This window comes from Carassius gibelio, chromosome B20, assembly GCF_023724105.1.
Source record: "Carassius gibelio isolate Cgi1373 ecotype wild population from Czech Republic chromosome B20, carGib1.2-hapl.c, whole genome shotgun sequence".
Lineage (NCBI taxonomy): Eukaryota > Metazoa > Chordata > Actinopteri > Cypriniformes > Cyprinidae > Carassius > Carassius gibelio.
This window is the reverse complement of record NC_068415.1, coordinates 15,052,495-15,070,011: the sequence shown is the minus strand read 5'-3', so window position 1 is coordinate 15,070,011 and position 17,517 is coordinate 15,052,495. Positions and strand designations below refer to the sequence as shown.

General features: G+C 38.1%; 1 protein-coding gene across 5 annotated transcripts in view; it reads left to right on the top strand.

Annotated features, from left to right (window-relative positions):
- Nucleotides 1–17,517, top strand: part of lnx1 (ligand of numb-protein X 1) — a 36,243-nt gene that overhangs the window by 4,506 nt on the left and 14,220 nt on the right. The window contains exons 1-2 of one of the 5 annotated variants that reach the window (XM_052586796.1): nucleotides 1,966–2,091; nucleotides 17,207–17,460. In XM_052586796.1, coding sequence (XP_052442756.1) covers nucleotides 2,033–2,091; nucleotides 17,207–17,460 — 313 coding nt within the window. In that variant the 5' untranslated portion in view covers nucleotides 1,966–2,032. Of the gene's footprint in view, nucleotides 1–1,965; nucleotides 2,092–3,224; nucleotides 3,927–17,206; nucleotides 17,461–17,517 lie in introns of those variants that run through there. The other 4 variants (XM_052586795.1, XM_052586794.1, XM_052586792.1 and 1 more) reach the window with 4 other exon arrangements.

The window sequence follows — 17,517 nt, the reverse complement described above, 5'->3', positions numbered from 1 at the left end:
TTGAATGAAATCTGAGAGCTTTCTTACCCTCCATAGACACCAATGCAACTACCACATTCTTGGCCCAGAAAGGTAGTGAGGACATTGATAAAATAGTTTATTTGATAGCAGTGGTTCAACCTTAATTTTATTAAGCTACAAGAATAATTTTTGTGTGCAAAGATGACAAAAACAATGACTTTATTCAACAATTTCTTCTCTTACTCTCGTGTTCCTCTGCTTGTAAACAAGGTGTAGGGTGTCTGGGTTTTACCTCTACATTCAACTCTGCGTGTTGAAGACCGACATGGAAGAGAAGAAATGATTGAATAATGTCGTTATTTTGGTTTTCTCATAAAAAGAATTCTCGTAGCTTTATGGTGGAACTGTTGAAGTACTGATGTCACATGGACTATTTTAATAATGTCCTTACTACTGTACCTTTCTGTATTTCATTTGCTGTTTATGCAGGGTCAGAAAGCTCTAGGATTTCATCAAAAAATCCTAATTTGATAGTAATTAATGACATAATTTTCCGTTTTGGGTGAACTATCCCTTCAATATTCATGAGCCAAGCAGATATGTTTTATAATTGTATCTGTCCATTTTCAGACCTTTCTATAATGCTGGTCCCCACCATGGTGTGGTCACATTTACCATTGCTCAGAGAAAAAAAAGCAGAACAAGATGTGACAAAATACCATGAATTACATACAGGTATAATGACAATGAGTTGAACATACCAAGCTATTCTGCAAGCCAGCAATCAAATCAACCCTAAATAACTGCTTTCCAAACAGACGTTTTTATTGACAGGATTATAATGTTGGTGAGTAGTTGCTGCTTATCCATTGTGGATCTTATGTTTTTTTTTTGTTTTTTTTGTTGCTTAGTTACGCGTTTCTGCCCACACAGAGGTCACTGATGAACATCAACCAAGATGCTTGTTATTGGCAATTGCTGCAAATTTGCACAGGGAAATGTATTCACCACCGGAAGTTTATCTGGTGAAATTGCATTACACCAGTTCCCGTTGAACTGACTGGATTTCACTTGTGAAATTTTGCCAAGCCACAGTAAATGTGACCACACTGTAATGTTTACAACCAGATGAAATCACGAAAAAATAGTGGTGGGGAGATAAATATGAGGCCAACCCTAATCCTAACCCAAAACTAAAACCTAAGTCTTATTGGCTAAAAAACAGTTTTTCAGTTTTAAAGATGTTGATCCAGACATTCAGCCTTAAGGTTTGAAGGACATTTTCAGTAAGGACTCGTCTTCAGATGTCTTGATTTGAGGTTAACATAAAGGATTCGCAAAGCACAGTTTAATGTATTTAACTGTATAAGCAAGTTTTGAATTGCTGAATGTGACTGATGTATTCACGCTTCATCTTCTCATTGGCATTCATAAGCAGCCCTTCATTTATTGTCTTTCATAAAAGACTCTTGTCCGCGATTCGCCTCAATAGAAGACATGTGTCGAGCACATATCTGTCTGCGTGCATGCATTTTGCTTTGTTTATTTCGTAAGAGGATTCTTTTGTTCTCCACTCCTCAGAGGTAGCAACCCCACAGTGACCCCTGTTTAACCGACTAAGATATCTTCCACCTCAGTGCCTTCGGGGACGTTATGCTAACTAATGGTTTTTATTGGAACTCTCGCTCACTCTTGCCATTTTCAGGATGGTAGAGTCTCTGCCGTTCCTGTGGACTGTTTCTGAATCATTAGTGCTCCACAGGCCTGAGGGCCTCTGTTGAAATTAATTGCATTTTGTTACTGGCGTTAATGGAAAGTTTCCCTCTCATTTAAAATTCCACTTACGGAAACACAATCAACTTGCCCTTTTCTCCAGTCACCCAAGAACCCACACTTGCTTCTTTCCATTCTATTGCTCCTCTCCCCTCCCACATCCTTCTCTCCTTATACTGTGCTCTTGGGCTTTCAATTCATAGTTCTTTGTCTTTCTCTTCCTCTCCCTACTTTCTCCAATGTCTAGTCTCCAGTGGTCACAGTAGGTTCAGGACTGTAAAGTTGGACAACATTCAAAATGGGATGGGACTTAAGCAGAACAAGAACTGGTGAGGACCAGCCAAAGACTCTTTCTATGTAAGAATGGCCTTCCATACACAATTTTTTTTTTTGAGAACTTTTGTACAACGTACAAAGTTCCTCTTAATACCATGCATGTAAGCTCAAGAGATGAATTTTTCGGTGTCAGCTGCTACATATTGTGTTTGTGTCCCAGTATTTGTGTTCATGTTACGTTAAACCATGAGGCGTCCTTTACATTGGTGACTCATAACTGTGTGGTGAGAAGATTTGGTGTACTAAGTCAGTTTTGATTGCTGCTTTGATGTGTTTTAGCTAGATTGCATTTGCTCTAGAGCTTTGTGTCAAATGTTGAGAACTTTGTATCTTGTGCCACATGTCGGCCTGTTTAACTTTTTCGTGTTTGCAGTCAAGCACATCTAGATGCACTTTGTCTCTGTGCGTAAGCATGTGCTTGTGTCTGCATGTATTTGGCAGTGCACAGACTTTCCTGGAATCCTAGATCAGATCTGGGTAGAGAGGAGGGAATGTACTGCCTTAGGCTGTCCTAGGGCTCTTATGGACATGCAATATTAATGATAACACATACTATACCTTCACCAAATTATACGGTTATTGAAACTGCTGTAAAGTTTAGCAATCTTTGAACCTATAACTATTTTCTGATTATGTGATCTCGTGAGTTATTGTCTCTTTGAAGAATGATTGAAGAATATTCAAGTTAATCTATCTATCTATCTATCTATCTATCTATCTATCTATCTATCTATCTATCTATCTATCTATCTATCTATCTATCTATCTATCTATCTATCTATCTATAGCTAGTCACACAGCTGAACTGAAATATATCTGTTTCTATCTCTCTGTCTATCCTTCTGTTCATCTATCCATTCATCTATCTTACTTTCCATCCGTCCATGCGTCCATCCATCCATCCTCCACATGCCTACCCTCTACACACACGTACACATAAGCACACACACACACCGCTTCATAGCTGAATGAACCGTTGCGTAGCAGAGGGGGGTGGTCTTTGCCACACGCTCTACCCTTGAGGCATACGGACAATGATAGATAGACCACCCAAGCCTACATCTCCCCCTCTCTTCCATGTTAGTTGGTTCGCCCCAGTTCTCTCTCTCTCTCTCTGTAGAGCATGCTGCAGTATAAGTCAGACGCTGTGTTGCCACACTCACATACTCGCTCTCTCTCTCTTTCTCTCGCACAATCACAGCAGCATGTGGGCTCGTGAGCGTAAATCCTCTCACTCTTGGATGAAGCCCAGGGCAGATTAAACTGCAACGCAACCATCGCAGCCGACCAGCGTGCCAGCAAACGCCGCTCTCTGCCTCCTCTTCTCCTTCTACCTCACCCTTCTCTTTTCTTCTCCATCTCGGCTCCCGTGCACCTGCGCCAGCTCCAGACGCCGCTCCTGCCACCTTTTCTTCTCGAGTCTTTCTTCATCCTGCACTCTCTGTTCTCCTCCGCTGGCAGCGCTCCCAGTCTTTACCTCTCCCTCTACTGCTGCTGATCTCTCTACCGCTGAGATGACCGGGCTAAAAGCCTGAGGGAAGCGAGGATTGAAAGAAAAGTGAAAAGACAAAGAAACAAGAAGAAAAGGAAAAGGAAGAATAGCTTTTTTACATGAGAGAAAGGCGGGAGGGGGGGTCAGAACTGTAGTAGAGGTGGAGAAGCAAGGGGCAGGGAGGAAGCCGGATAGGAAACACTGCATTCAGTCTAGAGAAAGAGAAAAAAAGAAAAAAAAAGAGAGACTCAAGACCCTGGAGAGAGAGGGTCATGAAGGCTCTGCTGCTGTTGGTTCTGCCCTGGCTCAGTCCAGCAAACTACACTGACAATGTGGGCAACCTGCACATCCTCTACTCAGAACTGTAAGTAACACACACGTTGTCCTGTGTGCCTGTCCGGTGTGAGTTGCGTCCCATAAGTACCATCTCATCTTCTAGTCTTATACAGGACAAGTCGCACTGTACCACATCCAATCCAGTACTGCAATGTGTGCATCTGGTTGTGTGTATAGGTGTTTGTGTGTGCGTGTCCATAAATCATTCTCAACAACCTGCATAAATCCCAATTGATCCCTTTTTTTTTTACCTAAACAATTGCTTGCATATCTGTTTGTGTTTGTGCATGCTTGCATATATGAATAGGAGTTTCTAGATGTAATTTAAAAATGAAAAATTCCTCATGTTTCCCGATGCCTTTTATTGTAGTTGCATGGCTGGGGACAGTGGTGTAGAGGTGGTTATGGTTGCGTTCTGTGATGAAGCAAGTTTTGTTTTGATGCTACCAAGCAATGAGGCACACTGCAGCATGGCTGAGATGACCTAATGTGTGTGCAGGTGTGTTTTCACATCAAACAATCAGGAGAATTGGGATTTCTGACATTTTAAGGAGGTTTTTACTGTTATATATCATATATTTGTTACATACAAAATGTACGTTATCTTTGCATAAGAAAAAGGACTGAGCGCACTGTTGCTAGGCACACCATTCAGGAAAACAAAACACAGGTATTCAAACACCCACTGGATATCTGACAACAGCATATTCAGTTGCTCTTGGATTTGCACGGAACATAAAACATTCCAGCTGAACTTCTCTCTTGGGGCAAGAGCACCACACACTCCTTAAAAGAGTAAAATATACACCTTTACGCAGCAACAAACACTGTAAAAGCTTCTTCGTTGTGCGCTGCACTGTTAAAAAGACACTTCTGCATTCAGCGTGAGAGTACCGTGAGTGTGTTTGGGTGCAAGCTGGTTATATTGATCCCGGGTCTTTGGCAGGAAAAACAATTTTGGCATTTAAGTGTGTGTGAATGGCTGAGCGTAGTACAATGGACTGCATTACAAATCCTCTCTGCTTTTAGAGTCTAGACCATACACAACACAAGCATGCTGAAATTGGGGTGTATAGCATGGAAAATAAAGAAAAGGAGCATTGGAGTGGAACAGGACAGTGAGGTGTCTTCAGAGGGATGAGTGGTGAGAAGACAGATAAGGTAATTTCCTGCACCATATGCCCATATGCTTGTTTGGCTTGGATCTCTTAGGATGAGGTCTTTCTGTCTTTCATCTCTATGTATGCGGGTCACCGTATGAGCCGTGTGTTATGATTTATGTCCCTGTGTATGTGATTGTCATGTGTAGACATGTATGAGTCGATAAAAGATAAGAGAGAGGCTTTGTGTAGTCCATTTTTGTTTGGCTGGCTGATGCATGGTCGTTCGTCTTCATCATATATAATGACAGAAAGCTCCTTTTCTCATCTCTCTCGCACACTTGGCCTTCTTTCTTGTATTGTCAGCTAGCTGTGCTTTGCTTTGCCCAGAAAATCTCTCTTCATTTATCACATATCAGTATCTTTTTCTTTCTGTCTATCTTTGTTATCGTATGTTATACTTTTCACAGATTTCTCTGTAGTGCTGTGCTGGGTTGAATAGGAATGGATAGGAATGGTGGCAAAATAATCACACACATGCTAGTATCTTGTATTAACATCTATCTCAGGCGTTCCAGTCACAAGTGTTCAGGAAAGACAGGTTTACTTGCTATTAACATTTCATGGAACCACTCTTCTGCCAAATATACCTTTAAGTTTTTCAATATGTTTTGCATTCCGTTTTTTTTTTCAATTAGACACTTTTATTTATGTATTTTAAACCACAAAATAAAACCCTTGTTTTAGTGCAACTGATGACTGAGAGGTGAGCATGAGGTCCTTTTATTTTGTCTGGGACAAATGCAGTGTGATCCAATGCATGTCTGACTACCTCCGTATGTCGTCTGAGTGTTTGGATTGCATCTGTTTTGGACCGTGTTTACACTTGTATTTAGAACTGACCGAATGTGAAATTAATGTTAATACAAACAGTGTCTGTCAGAGCTGATATCCTGAATGTTTGATCTTGGCTGAGGCACACACATTTCCCTTCTCTCTTATTCTTTGACATGCTTAATTAGATTTTGAATTAAACATGAATCTTCTCTGTGCACTGTTGCAGATGGGTTTTTTTTAATGCAGATGCTTGATGTGTGTTTGTTGTGTGATGTGTGTAGAGGCACAATACCTGACAAACAGCATTGCTAATAATACTGCAAGCAGTTTAGAGGTGATTTCTGCACCACTAGTGTCACTAAATGGTATTGCAAAAACAATATTGGGCAAGCAGGTACCCTGCCTCAAACTTACACCACTGTTTGAGCCAATGTTTCAGAGTTGTCAGACTTGTCTTGATAGTGTGACAGTCATACTCATAGTCAGTATTTACACTCTTTTAGGAAATTAATTTGCCAGTGGATCACTTGTAATGTCCTCTCTTCCTGATATCCAGCTCTGTTCATTAAAAAAACAGTTCTGCTCCCTAATGCTTTTAAATGTGTCGGTGTATCTTGTGCATTGCATGAGTGTAAAAGTATGCTGAGATGTGCCTTTTCATGTTTGTCTGATGTTGGCTGTGTCTGCACATGCTTTATCAGGTGGTGTTCAAGAAAAACATCCTAGAGACATAATAAAGCACAATAGAACTATTCGTCTTGCAAACATTAGCATATAATCTGAAATGCAAAATAAATATGAACAAATTTCATAATATGCAAATGTTAATGAGGTTCATGGAATGTTTAATTCGTTTAATGAATAGATTGATTTTAATGTATTTCACAGTTAAAATATTAACCTATTTGGACATTATATTGGTTTCAAGAATACACATTTCTGAAAGGATTTGAAATCGTTTTAAAGAGTTTGAAATAAATAATTAATTTGATTAAATAAATAATTTTGCCATTTAAAATAGGTTTTCTGACAAAGTTTTTTCATAGTTCACTGCTAAATGAGAGTCCCGCTATCAGATTGTGCTTGAGCTGTGATGTAATCAGAAGAAGATGCTGCCAGTATGATCATATTGTACATTTCGTGTCTATCCAAATGTAAATATAAATGTTTCACCTGAAAGCATATGAATACTAATAAGATCTTCGTGTCTGTCCACATTTCTCACAGACTTTTTAACCCAGCAGATAGGTGTGAGGAGCTTCTGTTACCATTAATCCGATCATGTTATGTTACCTCAAAAGAAATGTGTTAAAAAGTGTTAAGATGTACTTTAGAGGTAGGACGTCACACTTCTTGAGGGCCGTGCTAACTTGTCTAGACCTTTAATATGTTATTGTGGCATATGTGGGCTGGAAACAGTTCTTGTGAATCAGATTTGTGTTACGATAAAGCTGTGCTTGAAAGCGGCTCTGACTAATATGAATGTGAATGAGAGTGGCTGGAAGGCTGATCCCTGTCAGTATGAGACTCTAGATGAATATGGTGTTGATTCGTGCACTACGACCTGGTTTATATTTTTATCTTTTAGTAGGAATAGATCAGTTATGGGTGTGGGGAATGGTGACTGATTTTGTGTACGTGCATGTGTGTATGTCTGCATGGCTCTGGTCAGACAGCAGCATGTCGTCATCAGGGTGACGTCCATGTAGTGAGAAAACAGGGCTGTAGCTGTGGGGCCGTGTGTTGACGCGGTGACCTTATTTTTAGGCATAGTGAGTGGATGACCGCTGAACGTGAGCGGTTTGTCCTGCGGCATTCGCTGGCTCACTCAGTGACCACATAACCCATCTACTTATCTGTGCCAAGGCACATTACACAAACAGCACACTGCATAGAAACCACATTTAAGAAGAATTTATATTCTTATATTTTATATGATAAATATTAAATATAAAAACAACATATTTTTCTTAAATATATACATGTATGTGTTTGTTTGTAAGTATATATACATAATAAACATAGACATTATACACACATATATTATGTAAAGAAAAACCTTTATTTTGGATTAGATTTTATCACGATTAATCATTTGGCAGCACTAATATGTAATATAAGAGCCATCAATGAACAGACAGCAGTAATGTATGGAGATATATATATCCACTACCGTTAACAAATTTGGGGTCAGTGAATTTTACATATATATTTGAAGTCTGCATGGCAGCATTTATTTGATTAAAAATACAGTAAAAACAGTTTACACTTTTAAAATAACTTTAAAAATATATTGTAACATCTTCATTTGGTGCTAATTAAGAGCACAAGAAACATTTTAATAATCAGTGATGAAAACAGTTGTGCATGATTAATTTTTCAGGTTTCAGTTTTCTTAGATTATGTGTGTGTGTGTGTGAGTGTGTGTGTATATATATATATATATATATATATATATATATATATATATATATATATATATATATATATATATATATATATATATATATATATATATATATATATATATATATATACATATATATATATATATATATATATATGTATATAATCAGGGATGTCAAATGATTAATCACATTTAAAATAAATGTATTTGTTTACATAATATAAGTCTGTGTACTGTATATATTTATTATGTATGATATATGTATGTGTGTGTGGTGTATATATATATATATATATATATATATATATATATATATATATATATATATACACATATACACATGCATGTATATATTTAAGAAAAACATGTTATATGAATATACATGTATACATTTAAATACATGTAAATATTTTCAAAATATATACATGCATGTGTGTGTATTTATATGCATAATAAATATACACAATATGCACATACTGTATATATTACGTAAACACAAAACATTTATTTTGGATATGATTAATTGTGATTATTATTGTTAGACTCTCACAGACCAAAATACCAGAGACAACATTACTACAATGTACAATGTGCCCATGTTCCGAAGTGAATTAAACCCCTGCTCAGGGAGTTAGGGAGCAATGAACATGGTGTAGGGATCATATCCATCGAAATATAGTTCATGCACGTAGCTCCCTTCTAACGAGCTGATTATCTGAATTGGGTGTGTTAACTAAGCAAGACATGCAAAATATGTGTGCAAGGATTGGAATCGGGAACCGCTGGGCTACATCATGTGAAATTCATCGGCGAGAAAACTTTCAAAGTACTACAATAGCAGGAAGGAAGATCGACCAATCTTGTTCTGGCTGCACAGGTGGGTGAACGCGCTGATGATGTACCCTGTCTGCGCGAACAGAGGGCACAGAGGTATGCAGATACATACTTTGACATGCAGGTAGGGAAGCCAGTTAAAATGCTCGGACCTAGCATTTTGATTGGACGAATGTTTATTGGTCCTACGCAATACGCAGAATATATAAATATAGATATTTAGACCACTTAACTTAATGATTGCTATCGGAGATGTAAAGAGACTTTCAACCAGCATAACAAAGAAGACAGTCACCTATTGCACCTTTAACACTATGTTCACCAGAAAAAGTATTGATGAATGAAATAGGAGTCAAATCTCTTCTACATCCCACCCTTAAAAGTGCCTGTTGCATCCCTGTCAGACAATTATCATTTTGAACTGTGGCACATCTTACAAAAGACAGACCCGAAGCCCTGTTTTATTATCAATCATTAATAAGGGATGTCAGAGATGGCTAGTTATCTCTAAATAATTACTCCATGTCTGCTTTCCTTCCTTGTAATTATTCATTAAGATTTCATTTCAGCTTTCACACGCACATGTACCTTTAACTGGTGCAAGCCTGCAAAATCAAAGCAGTCTTCAGACAAATGAGAAGGATGACCTACATGTGACTGCCACGTTCTCCTCTGCAGAGTCAAATACAGCTTCTGAGCACTTTCCCCGGAGAGCAAGAGTTCAACAGATTGTCAGATGTTCTGGCCTAAGTGTCTGTCCTGCAGTTGCTCTGCAGTTGTTCTGCGTCCTCTCGCCTTCCTCATCAAGTTAATGATGATGAGGAGCAGGAAGAGCAAAAACGTTGTTGCTAATTCGACACTTTAGCTGCATCCGAGACAAAGAGTTGGCAGAGTCCTTTTCCCTGCTCAGCACCTGAGCTCAGGGTCAGATCTGCACCTGGGCTGGGTGCTCAGTCACTGCTGGGAGATGGTAAGAGGGTTTAGAAAAGGCACAGGAAGTGGAGGGTGTGGGTTTCCTGCTTGAGTGTAATGTATACTGGCCTTACAGCTTAAAGTGTGCCTTTTACTGTTTTTTTTATGGTTTTGAAATAATCCGTCTATAATAATCCTGAAGTATAATCATCAAAGATACAAATACGTGACCTCCCAGTTTGAATGGGCTCCTGCACACTAGTGTCGTCACAGTGGCACACTCGAAGAGGACCGCATATGTGAAGATATCTGGAAAACTAGGCCAAGCAGAGCAGCTCAAGTGAAGCTAAAGTGTGAATAAACAGAAGCTTACACATATACACTCAAACCAACAGTGACCTCCTCTGAAGATGTTTTTGCACTCTTAGGACGGATGCATATTTTAAACCTTACGTGCACAAGCACACACACATTCACTGGAGGACAAGCATATTAAAAAAAAAACTTAAAATGCACTGCTGGGGTGTCAGTTCTGAATTTTTGCAGAACAACATGCAATGGGAAAATGGATGGAATGGAAAAGGCTCGCTCTCCGTCTGCCATGAGAGTGGGTCAGCTGTATCTACCGCTTCAAATAGTGCACAGGTCTTAATGTTAAGTGTTCGGAAGATAACACACACTCCGGCGCTATCTCCTGCACACATTAGAGAACTAAAGCAGATCACTGTCCTGGTTCACACTGAGAGAGAGAGGGAATGTGAGAAATAAAGTCAATGCGGTCGCTCAGCTGGGGATGGGGGGGGGGGGGGGGGGGTAGAGGGATGAACATAAATCTGCTGCTGTCTTCATCCTGCTGTTCTCATCAAAGAGAAGAAGGGAAACAAAGAAGTGGGAGGGGACAAGGGAGGTATAGAAAGAAGGTATGAGAGAGAAAGAGTGGTGGAGGGAAAGGGAGGGCTGCATAACTGTCCTTGTAGTCTGCCAGTGTGAGATCATTGGTTGGCTGAGTGAGTCACATGACACGGTTTCAGCACAGGGAACTGGTTAATGCTAATGGTTAAAGTATTTATTTGGCAAAGGTTATTCTTGTTCACTAAAACTAGAACTAAAAAAAATAATACATTTTTGTTAAGTTTAAAATAACTAAAACTAAACAAACTAAAAAATATAAAATACTTATAATAAATTCAATTTAAAACATACTTATAATACTTATAATAAATAAAAAATAATATAGACATAAAAAAACTAATAAAACTGACAAAAGCACACAACATAATAAAAAAACCTTTAATAACAATTAAGATGAAAACAGAAAATATACTAAATATACAAAAAGCCCAGTTAAAAAAAAAAACATATATTTTTTTTATAAATTAGTTGTATATATACATTTGTTGTATGGTATATCAATATAATTAATTGTAGATATATCTGGGACTATCTGTTTACCCAGTCAAATACTAGCGAGTGGGGCCCACATAAGGATAAAGGGGGAAAAACAGGCTGTGAAATTTTGAGAAGTTGAAATGGATTTAAAAAAAAATCCCTTAATGAGTTTTCCTTGGCCATTCATCTGTCTCTCCTCTTCTCTGGTCTTACTAGTTCTCTCAGAGCGTTTGCCATGAGTGTGCAATCCTCCAGACAATGAATTACTTGACGTGAATACGTCACAGCTCCAAAAGACCCGAAGAAAAACGATGTCTCCTTCACCCTCCTCCTTCCTGTATTTTCCCCCCTAAGATTATTACTTTCCTTAATCCTTCCTCCTGCTGCACTGAAGCACTGATCTTCAAGCCCATCAGCAGATTAAGTACAGATAAGGTGGAAGAAGTCTCCTTTGATAAACTAATAAAACTGCATTTATATGTGTGCGCATGCCTACCAAGTCAAACATGACAGAGCAATTAAAGAGATCAGACAAACCGAGCACAACTTTCCCATGATGCACTTCTCTTTACAACTGTTCACGCAATGAAGAAAGGGCAAGACCTCTGAATTATATCCCTCAATGTATCACATACATTATATAAGGAGTCTTAAGTTGCTATAAACTAGGCGAAGTTTCATACATTATGATCCCTCCACTTTTAGTTTAACCCGCAAAGCACCGTTCACTTTCTGCATTTCAATTTTTGACGTATTGCAGCTATTCCAGACACTTTGCATGTTTGTCTGAAATAGAATCCTTGCGTTTACTTTTTTACTTTTATATATTTACATTTATAGTTAAATAACTAATTCGAAACCCCTGCAATATATCAAACATACTGAGCTGGTTGCAGGAACACACACAATATCCTGCAGTGCTCTGAGATTTCAGATGTCAATCGGAACTGAATGTGCTGCAGTTTTGTCAGAAATGCATTTTGTGCTGGTGCAGCGTTGCGTTGCAATGCTGTCTGTCGGACAACTACAGTCTCCGGCTCTTTAACTGCTGCAGTGAGCGTGTTTGTGTGTACGCCTATGTAGCCACTTATAAGAGTGCTGATTGTGTGCGATGATGGCGTGATTTAGTAGCTCTCTCCCTCTTTCTCAGTGGTTCAGCAGTGAGCTATGAGGATGACATTTCTGTCCTGTCCTCTCCTCTCTGTGTGTCAGTCGCACACAGCTGTGATTATCCTGATGCTTGGGCCTGGATTAGCAGGCTAGCGGTGGAGATTCCAGGGGGAAGGGATGGAATATCTCACATTTTTTAAAAACACCTCTGCTTTCCTTAAGATGAATACACTTGAGTATGAATGCAGAGGAGGAATGCATTATGTATTGTTAGTATCTGATGTGGCATTCATCCAGGGTCTTAAATACAGTATAGAATGAAAAAAAGAACAATTAATAAGTATTATCTCTGCATTAAAATCATTAATAGTAGTTAAAAGTATACTAGTATTTTTGTAGGTTTGAATGGCTCTCAGCCACTCTAAAAACAACCCAGTCCTTATATATTATATTTATCTATTTCCAAATATCTTTATAATATACACATATACATAGATTAGGAATAAATACAAATAAAGTAAATAACAGATACATTTAGAAATAAATACATTTAGTTTAGTCAATTAAACATTTCAATAAAAAGTATATGATGGTGTTACAAAAATACAAAGTATAATATAATATAAATATAATATATAAATATGGAAAGTATTACTTAACTGCATTGAAAAAAAGAAAGTAAATAGGTCTGAAAATTTGTGTGTTTCATCAGTTGAACATGTCTTTTATAAACTGAATCTGAATCATGACAGTTCCTGCTAGAAAATGGTGGAAAAATATAAAAAGGATAATCATACACATACAAAAGTAATGCATGTAGTTAACACTGCATGAAAAAAAAATCTGAAATTAATATGCTTCTTCAGTTTAAAATAGGACATATCAATTATGAATATATAATAAAATACAATATAATACAAAGTCAAGAGTATATACTTCACAAATGTTGCTGTGTGTTTATGTGAAGGATGACAAAAATCTAACCTTCACCATGAGAATCAGTCAAAAACTATCAGTCCTGCAACACCACCAGTCTGAAAATATGATTGGCACATGGTGTATTCTCACACAGACACTAAATGTGTGTGTGTGTGTGTGTGGAGGTCTTTTTAGGTGAGTTTCAGGAATTGAGTCTGGCATCTCGCTCTGATGGAAATATGTTTGTATGTGTGTCTAAGACTAGTACATCCCAGTCTTAGGGCTGTGTTATTTGGTTAGGTTAAAGGTAATCCATTCACTCAAAAGAGGATTGAAATGTCGATCTGGTTTTGATGACTCAGATTCAGACCATTGTGTATTCTGATGTCTGTAGTCAAAGATTTAGTGTACTGGATTTAGTGCGTCCGAGCTGTAAGTAGCCAGTGGAATATTCTGGAGATTAATTTCATTATTATCAAGAGGAGAGGAGCACATAATTCTCCCTCGTTTTGTCAGGTCATTATGAGGTCTCTCCAGGCTGTGGCCTACATCTCCATTTGCAATCAAAAACAGCTAGGGTAAAAATAAAAATGAAGAGCAGGGTTTGATTTTGTGTGTATATATATATGTGTGTGTGTGTGTGTGTGTGTGTAGAAAAAAAAATGCCTAAATTAAGAACTAAAACTAATTAATCTAATAAATTTTAAAATCTAGGAAACAATATAATTAAATAAAAATATTTGTTAATATATAATAAATATATAAAACTAAATTAGAATCTAATAAAGATTTTTTTTTAACTACATAAACATTAAAAAAGAGTGAAAAAATGAGCAACAAAATTACTAAAACGTGAACTTGAAAAACAAAATATAATTTGAATTATCAAAAAAATAAAAAAGCACAGTAAATATATGATTCTAAAATAATGTGATTGTGATTTGTGATTTTGTTTCAAGACAGTCAAGAATCAATGACATTTCTTCATAATGACATCCCCACTGGACAAAGATGTATATTCATTCGCTCACTCGCTCTTTTACTTGCTCATTCATTCATTCATTCATTCAATTATATGCATAATAACAGCATTCAGGTTTGGTAAAACATGGGGATGAGTAAATAATGACTACAAATAATGAACATTTTTAGATGTACTGTCTCTTTAAGAAAACTTTGAACTTAAAATATTGCAGTCTGGATGACAGTGAAGAGAAAAGGATGCATGAGAAGAGGAAGTTGAGGTCGGGGTCCCGGGAAGATTGAGAGACAGAGAGAAGAGAATGAATGAACCGTTGGGAACATGGGGAGAAAGAGATGGAAAAGTGCATGAGAGTTGTTAATCTCTCTCTCTCTCTCTCTGTTGCTCTGTGTCCTGCTGCCTGTCCATATGGCTGCGTATGTGTGAGAGAGAATAGACGAATGAGGAAATTGGGAGCAAGGTGACTGACACATGCCATCATTCATATAACGGGATGGTTGGATTAAACGATAACTTCTGGATTGCTGTTATTGTGGCTGCAAGGTTTATGTGTGAGTCTGTCAGGACAAAGACTCGGCTTATGACTTCAGACCACAGACTGCTGCTTTATCTCTAACAGGAAAGCCTGTTTTAATTAACATCTGCCTAAGCCCTTTAACGAAGGAACAGACAAGACCATTGTGTTGCATCTCTTTCTCTCTGCACACATACACACACTGCATAGCACTCTGCAATACTAAGTAATATTATCATATTAACAGATTGTATCATTTGCTATATTAAGGCCTTCTGTAGTGAATCAATGCTTATTATGAATGCATTTAACGTTTGTTTACAGGAGCAACGTTATAATATAATATTTAGTGGAAGTTAGAGAAAGGGGTTTATAACATTTTTAAAATAGGTATTTTTCTTAAAAAAAAAAAAGTCAATTCACTACAGGTTGCCTTTATTCACCCCCCCGGGGCCATGTTAGACACATTTTATTATGGATGGATGCGCTTTGTTGCATTTCTTTTGAACAGAAACACCCATCTACTGCCATTATAAATCTTGGAAGAGCAGGGAGAATTTTTTATACGTATAACTTTGACTGGATTTATCTGAAAGAATACATTTTTCTCACTTAAGTAATTTTAACTGTGTAAATTTTTTTAGAAAACAAGACTTAAGCCATTTTACTTCTCAAGTAAACATTTGTTGTTGTTTTTTTTTTCTTTTTGGAGCCTGTATTTGTATGGTGCAGAACAAAACAAAACAAAAATCAATGACCCTTCATGAACTCCCCATGTACTTTTCCTCTCTCTCCTCTAAGAGAAGAGTAAAACTTGGCTTTATTAGCTATGCAATTCACTAAGGAGACTCTTCTTTGCAACTTTATAAATGATGTAAGCATTTTAGACTGACAGACTCAAACCAAGGGGGAAGATCCTGAACTGAACTAACACTGTCCCAACTGAGCTGACCACTGGTTTGTCTCCACTGAGCCCCTGTGTTACATAATATAAGGAGATGAAGTTTCCCTCTCAGCTGATCACACTAACTGCTTTTGATGGCCATAGAAGAGGCCAAAAGTGCCTTTCATTTACTATACTGTTCTTACCCTTTAACAGTAAATGAATCTGTCTGTCTGTATGTATCTGGGTTAGGTTATAAAAGAGGGGTAGTTGTCATCATAGAAAACTCCTAAGCCGCAATTTTATCTTGACACACTGTCAATTGACCAGTGTGAGACAGCATTTGAGATCTTTCATCAGCACAGTAACAGAGCCTGATTGAAAGCAGCCGTTGTTCTTTTAGACCAGTTATTAAGTTTGCACACCTGAGGCACTCCAATCAGTGGTCAGCAGTAAGTGAGATATATACGGCCAGTGTCAAGCTCTCTGCCACACATACCTTTTCTCGCTTTCTCTCTCTTATGGCATCTATGAGGATGAAGACAGGCATGAATACTGAGACAAAATGCTTTATTTTAAACCAGGTCCCCAAGGCATGGCATCTCTCTTGGTGCTCTACACACCTTTTTGCTTGTATGTGTCCACCCATTGATTTATATTTTCACAGCCGGCCCTTAGAGAGAGAGCTCTGCTCCAGCAGCCGCCATAATGCTGTCATCGTTCACTTTGCAAATGTTTGAGATGACTTTATTGTTTCCTTGTTAGTATACAATATTTACCCAACTGTTTAGCATCAATGAATCAATAGCATCTATCTATCTATCTATCTATCTATCTATCTATCTATCTATCTATCTATCTATCTATCTATCTATCTATCTATCTATCTATCTATCTTTCTATATGTGATTCTGTCTATCTATCCATCTATCTATCTTGCTACCTACCTACCTTCCTCTGGGTAGCCACACCCAGGCTGAAACCTCATTGGTTCAAAATTAAAAACATGTGCATTGTTCACTTGTGTGTCTACTCACGAGCTGCTGGTTTATTGGTTTGTCAGTGTGTCTGTGTGTAAAGAAATAGCTTTAGCACATGATTAGTTTTGTAAGATGACAAAATCTCATTTCAAAGGTGATGCATTTATATTCTAGTCTTTGTGCTTGTTTCCCATGCTTCCTTGGGCAGACATGTTTGTTTGTTGGTCTGCTCTTTCGACAGTGCAGCATAATATATCAGTTACACCAGAACACAGACTCACAAAGATCAAGTCCAAATATACCCTCTTGCAACAAAGTAATTATCCAGTCTCCTCTACTTGACTTTGCTTTCCTAATTGGCACATACAGTAGATGATGGCACATTCATTGTATGGTAATGTATCTTGCTGACCTAGCTGTCGGTGTGTGTGTGTTCTCACAGGTGTAAAGGAGCGTCACACTATGGGCTCTCCGCAGAGAGAAAGCGACGTTCTCAGGAGGGAGACTGTACAGACAGCACTTCAGAGCTCACTGTGGCAGCACTGCCCGGGGAGGGATGCCCCTCCTCTGCTATCGCCCTCCTATCAGACGACCCCGGCCTGGTTAATCCCGCCTACGAGCCCAGTGTGGAAGATAACAGCCAATCTGGGAGCACCACCAGCCTGGCGGCACGTAGTGGTTCGAGGAAGAGTGAGTGTGAGTGCACACATCATGTATTTGTCACACACACACACACATACAAAATTGTAGTTA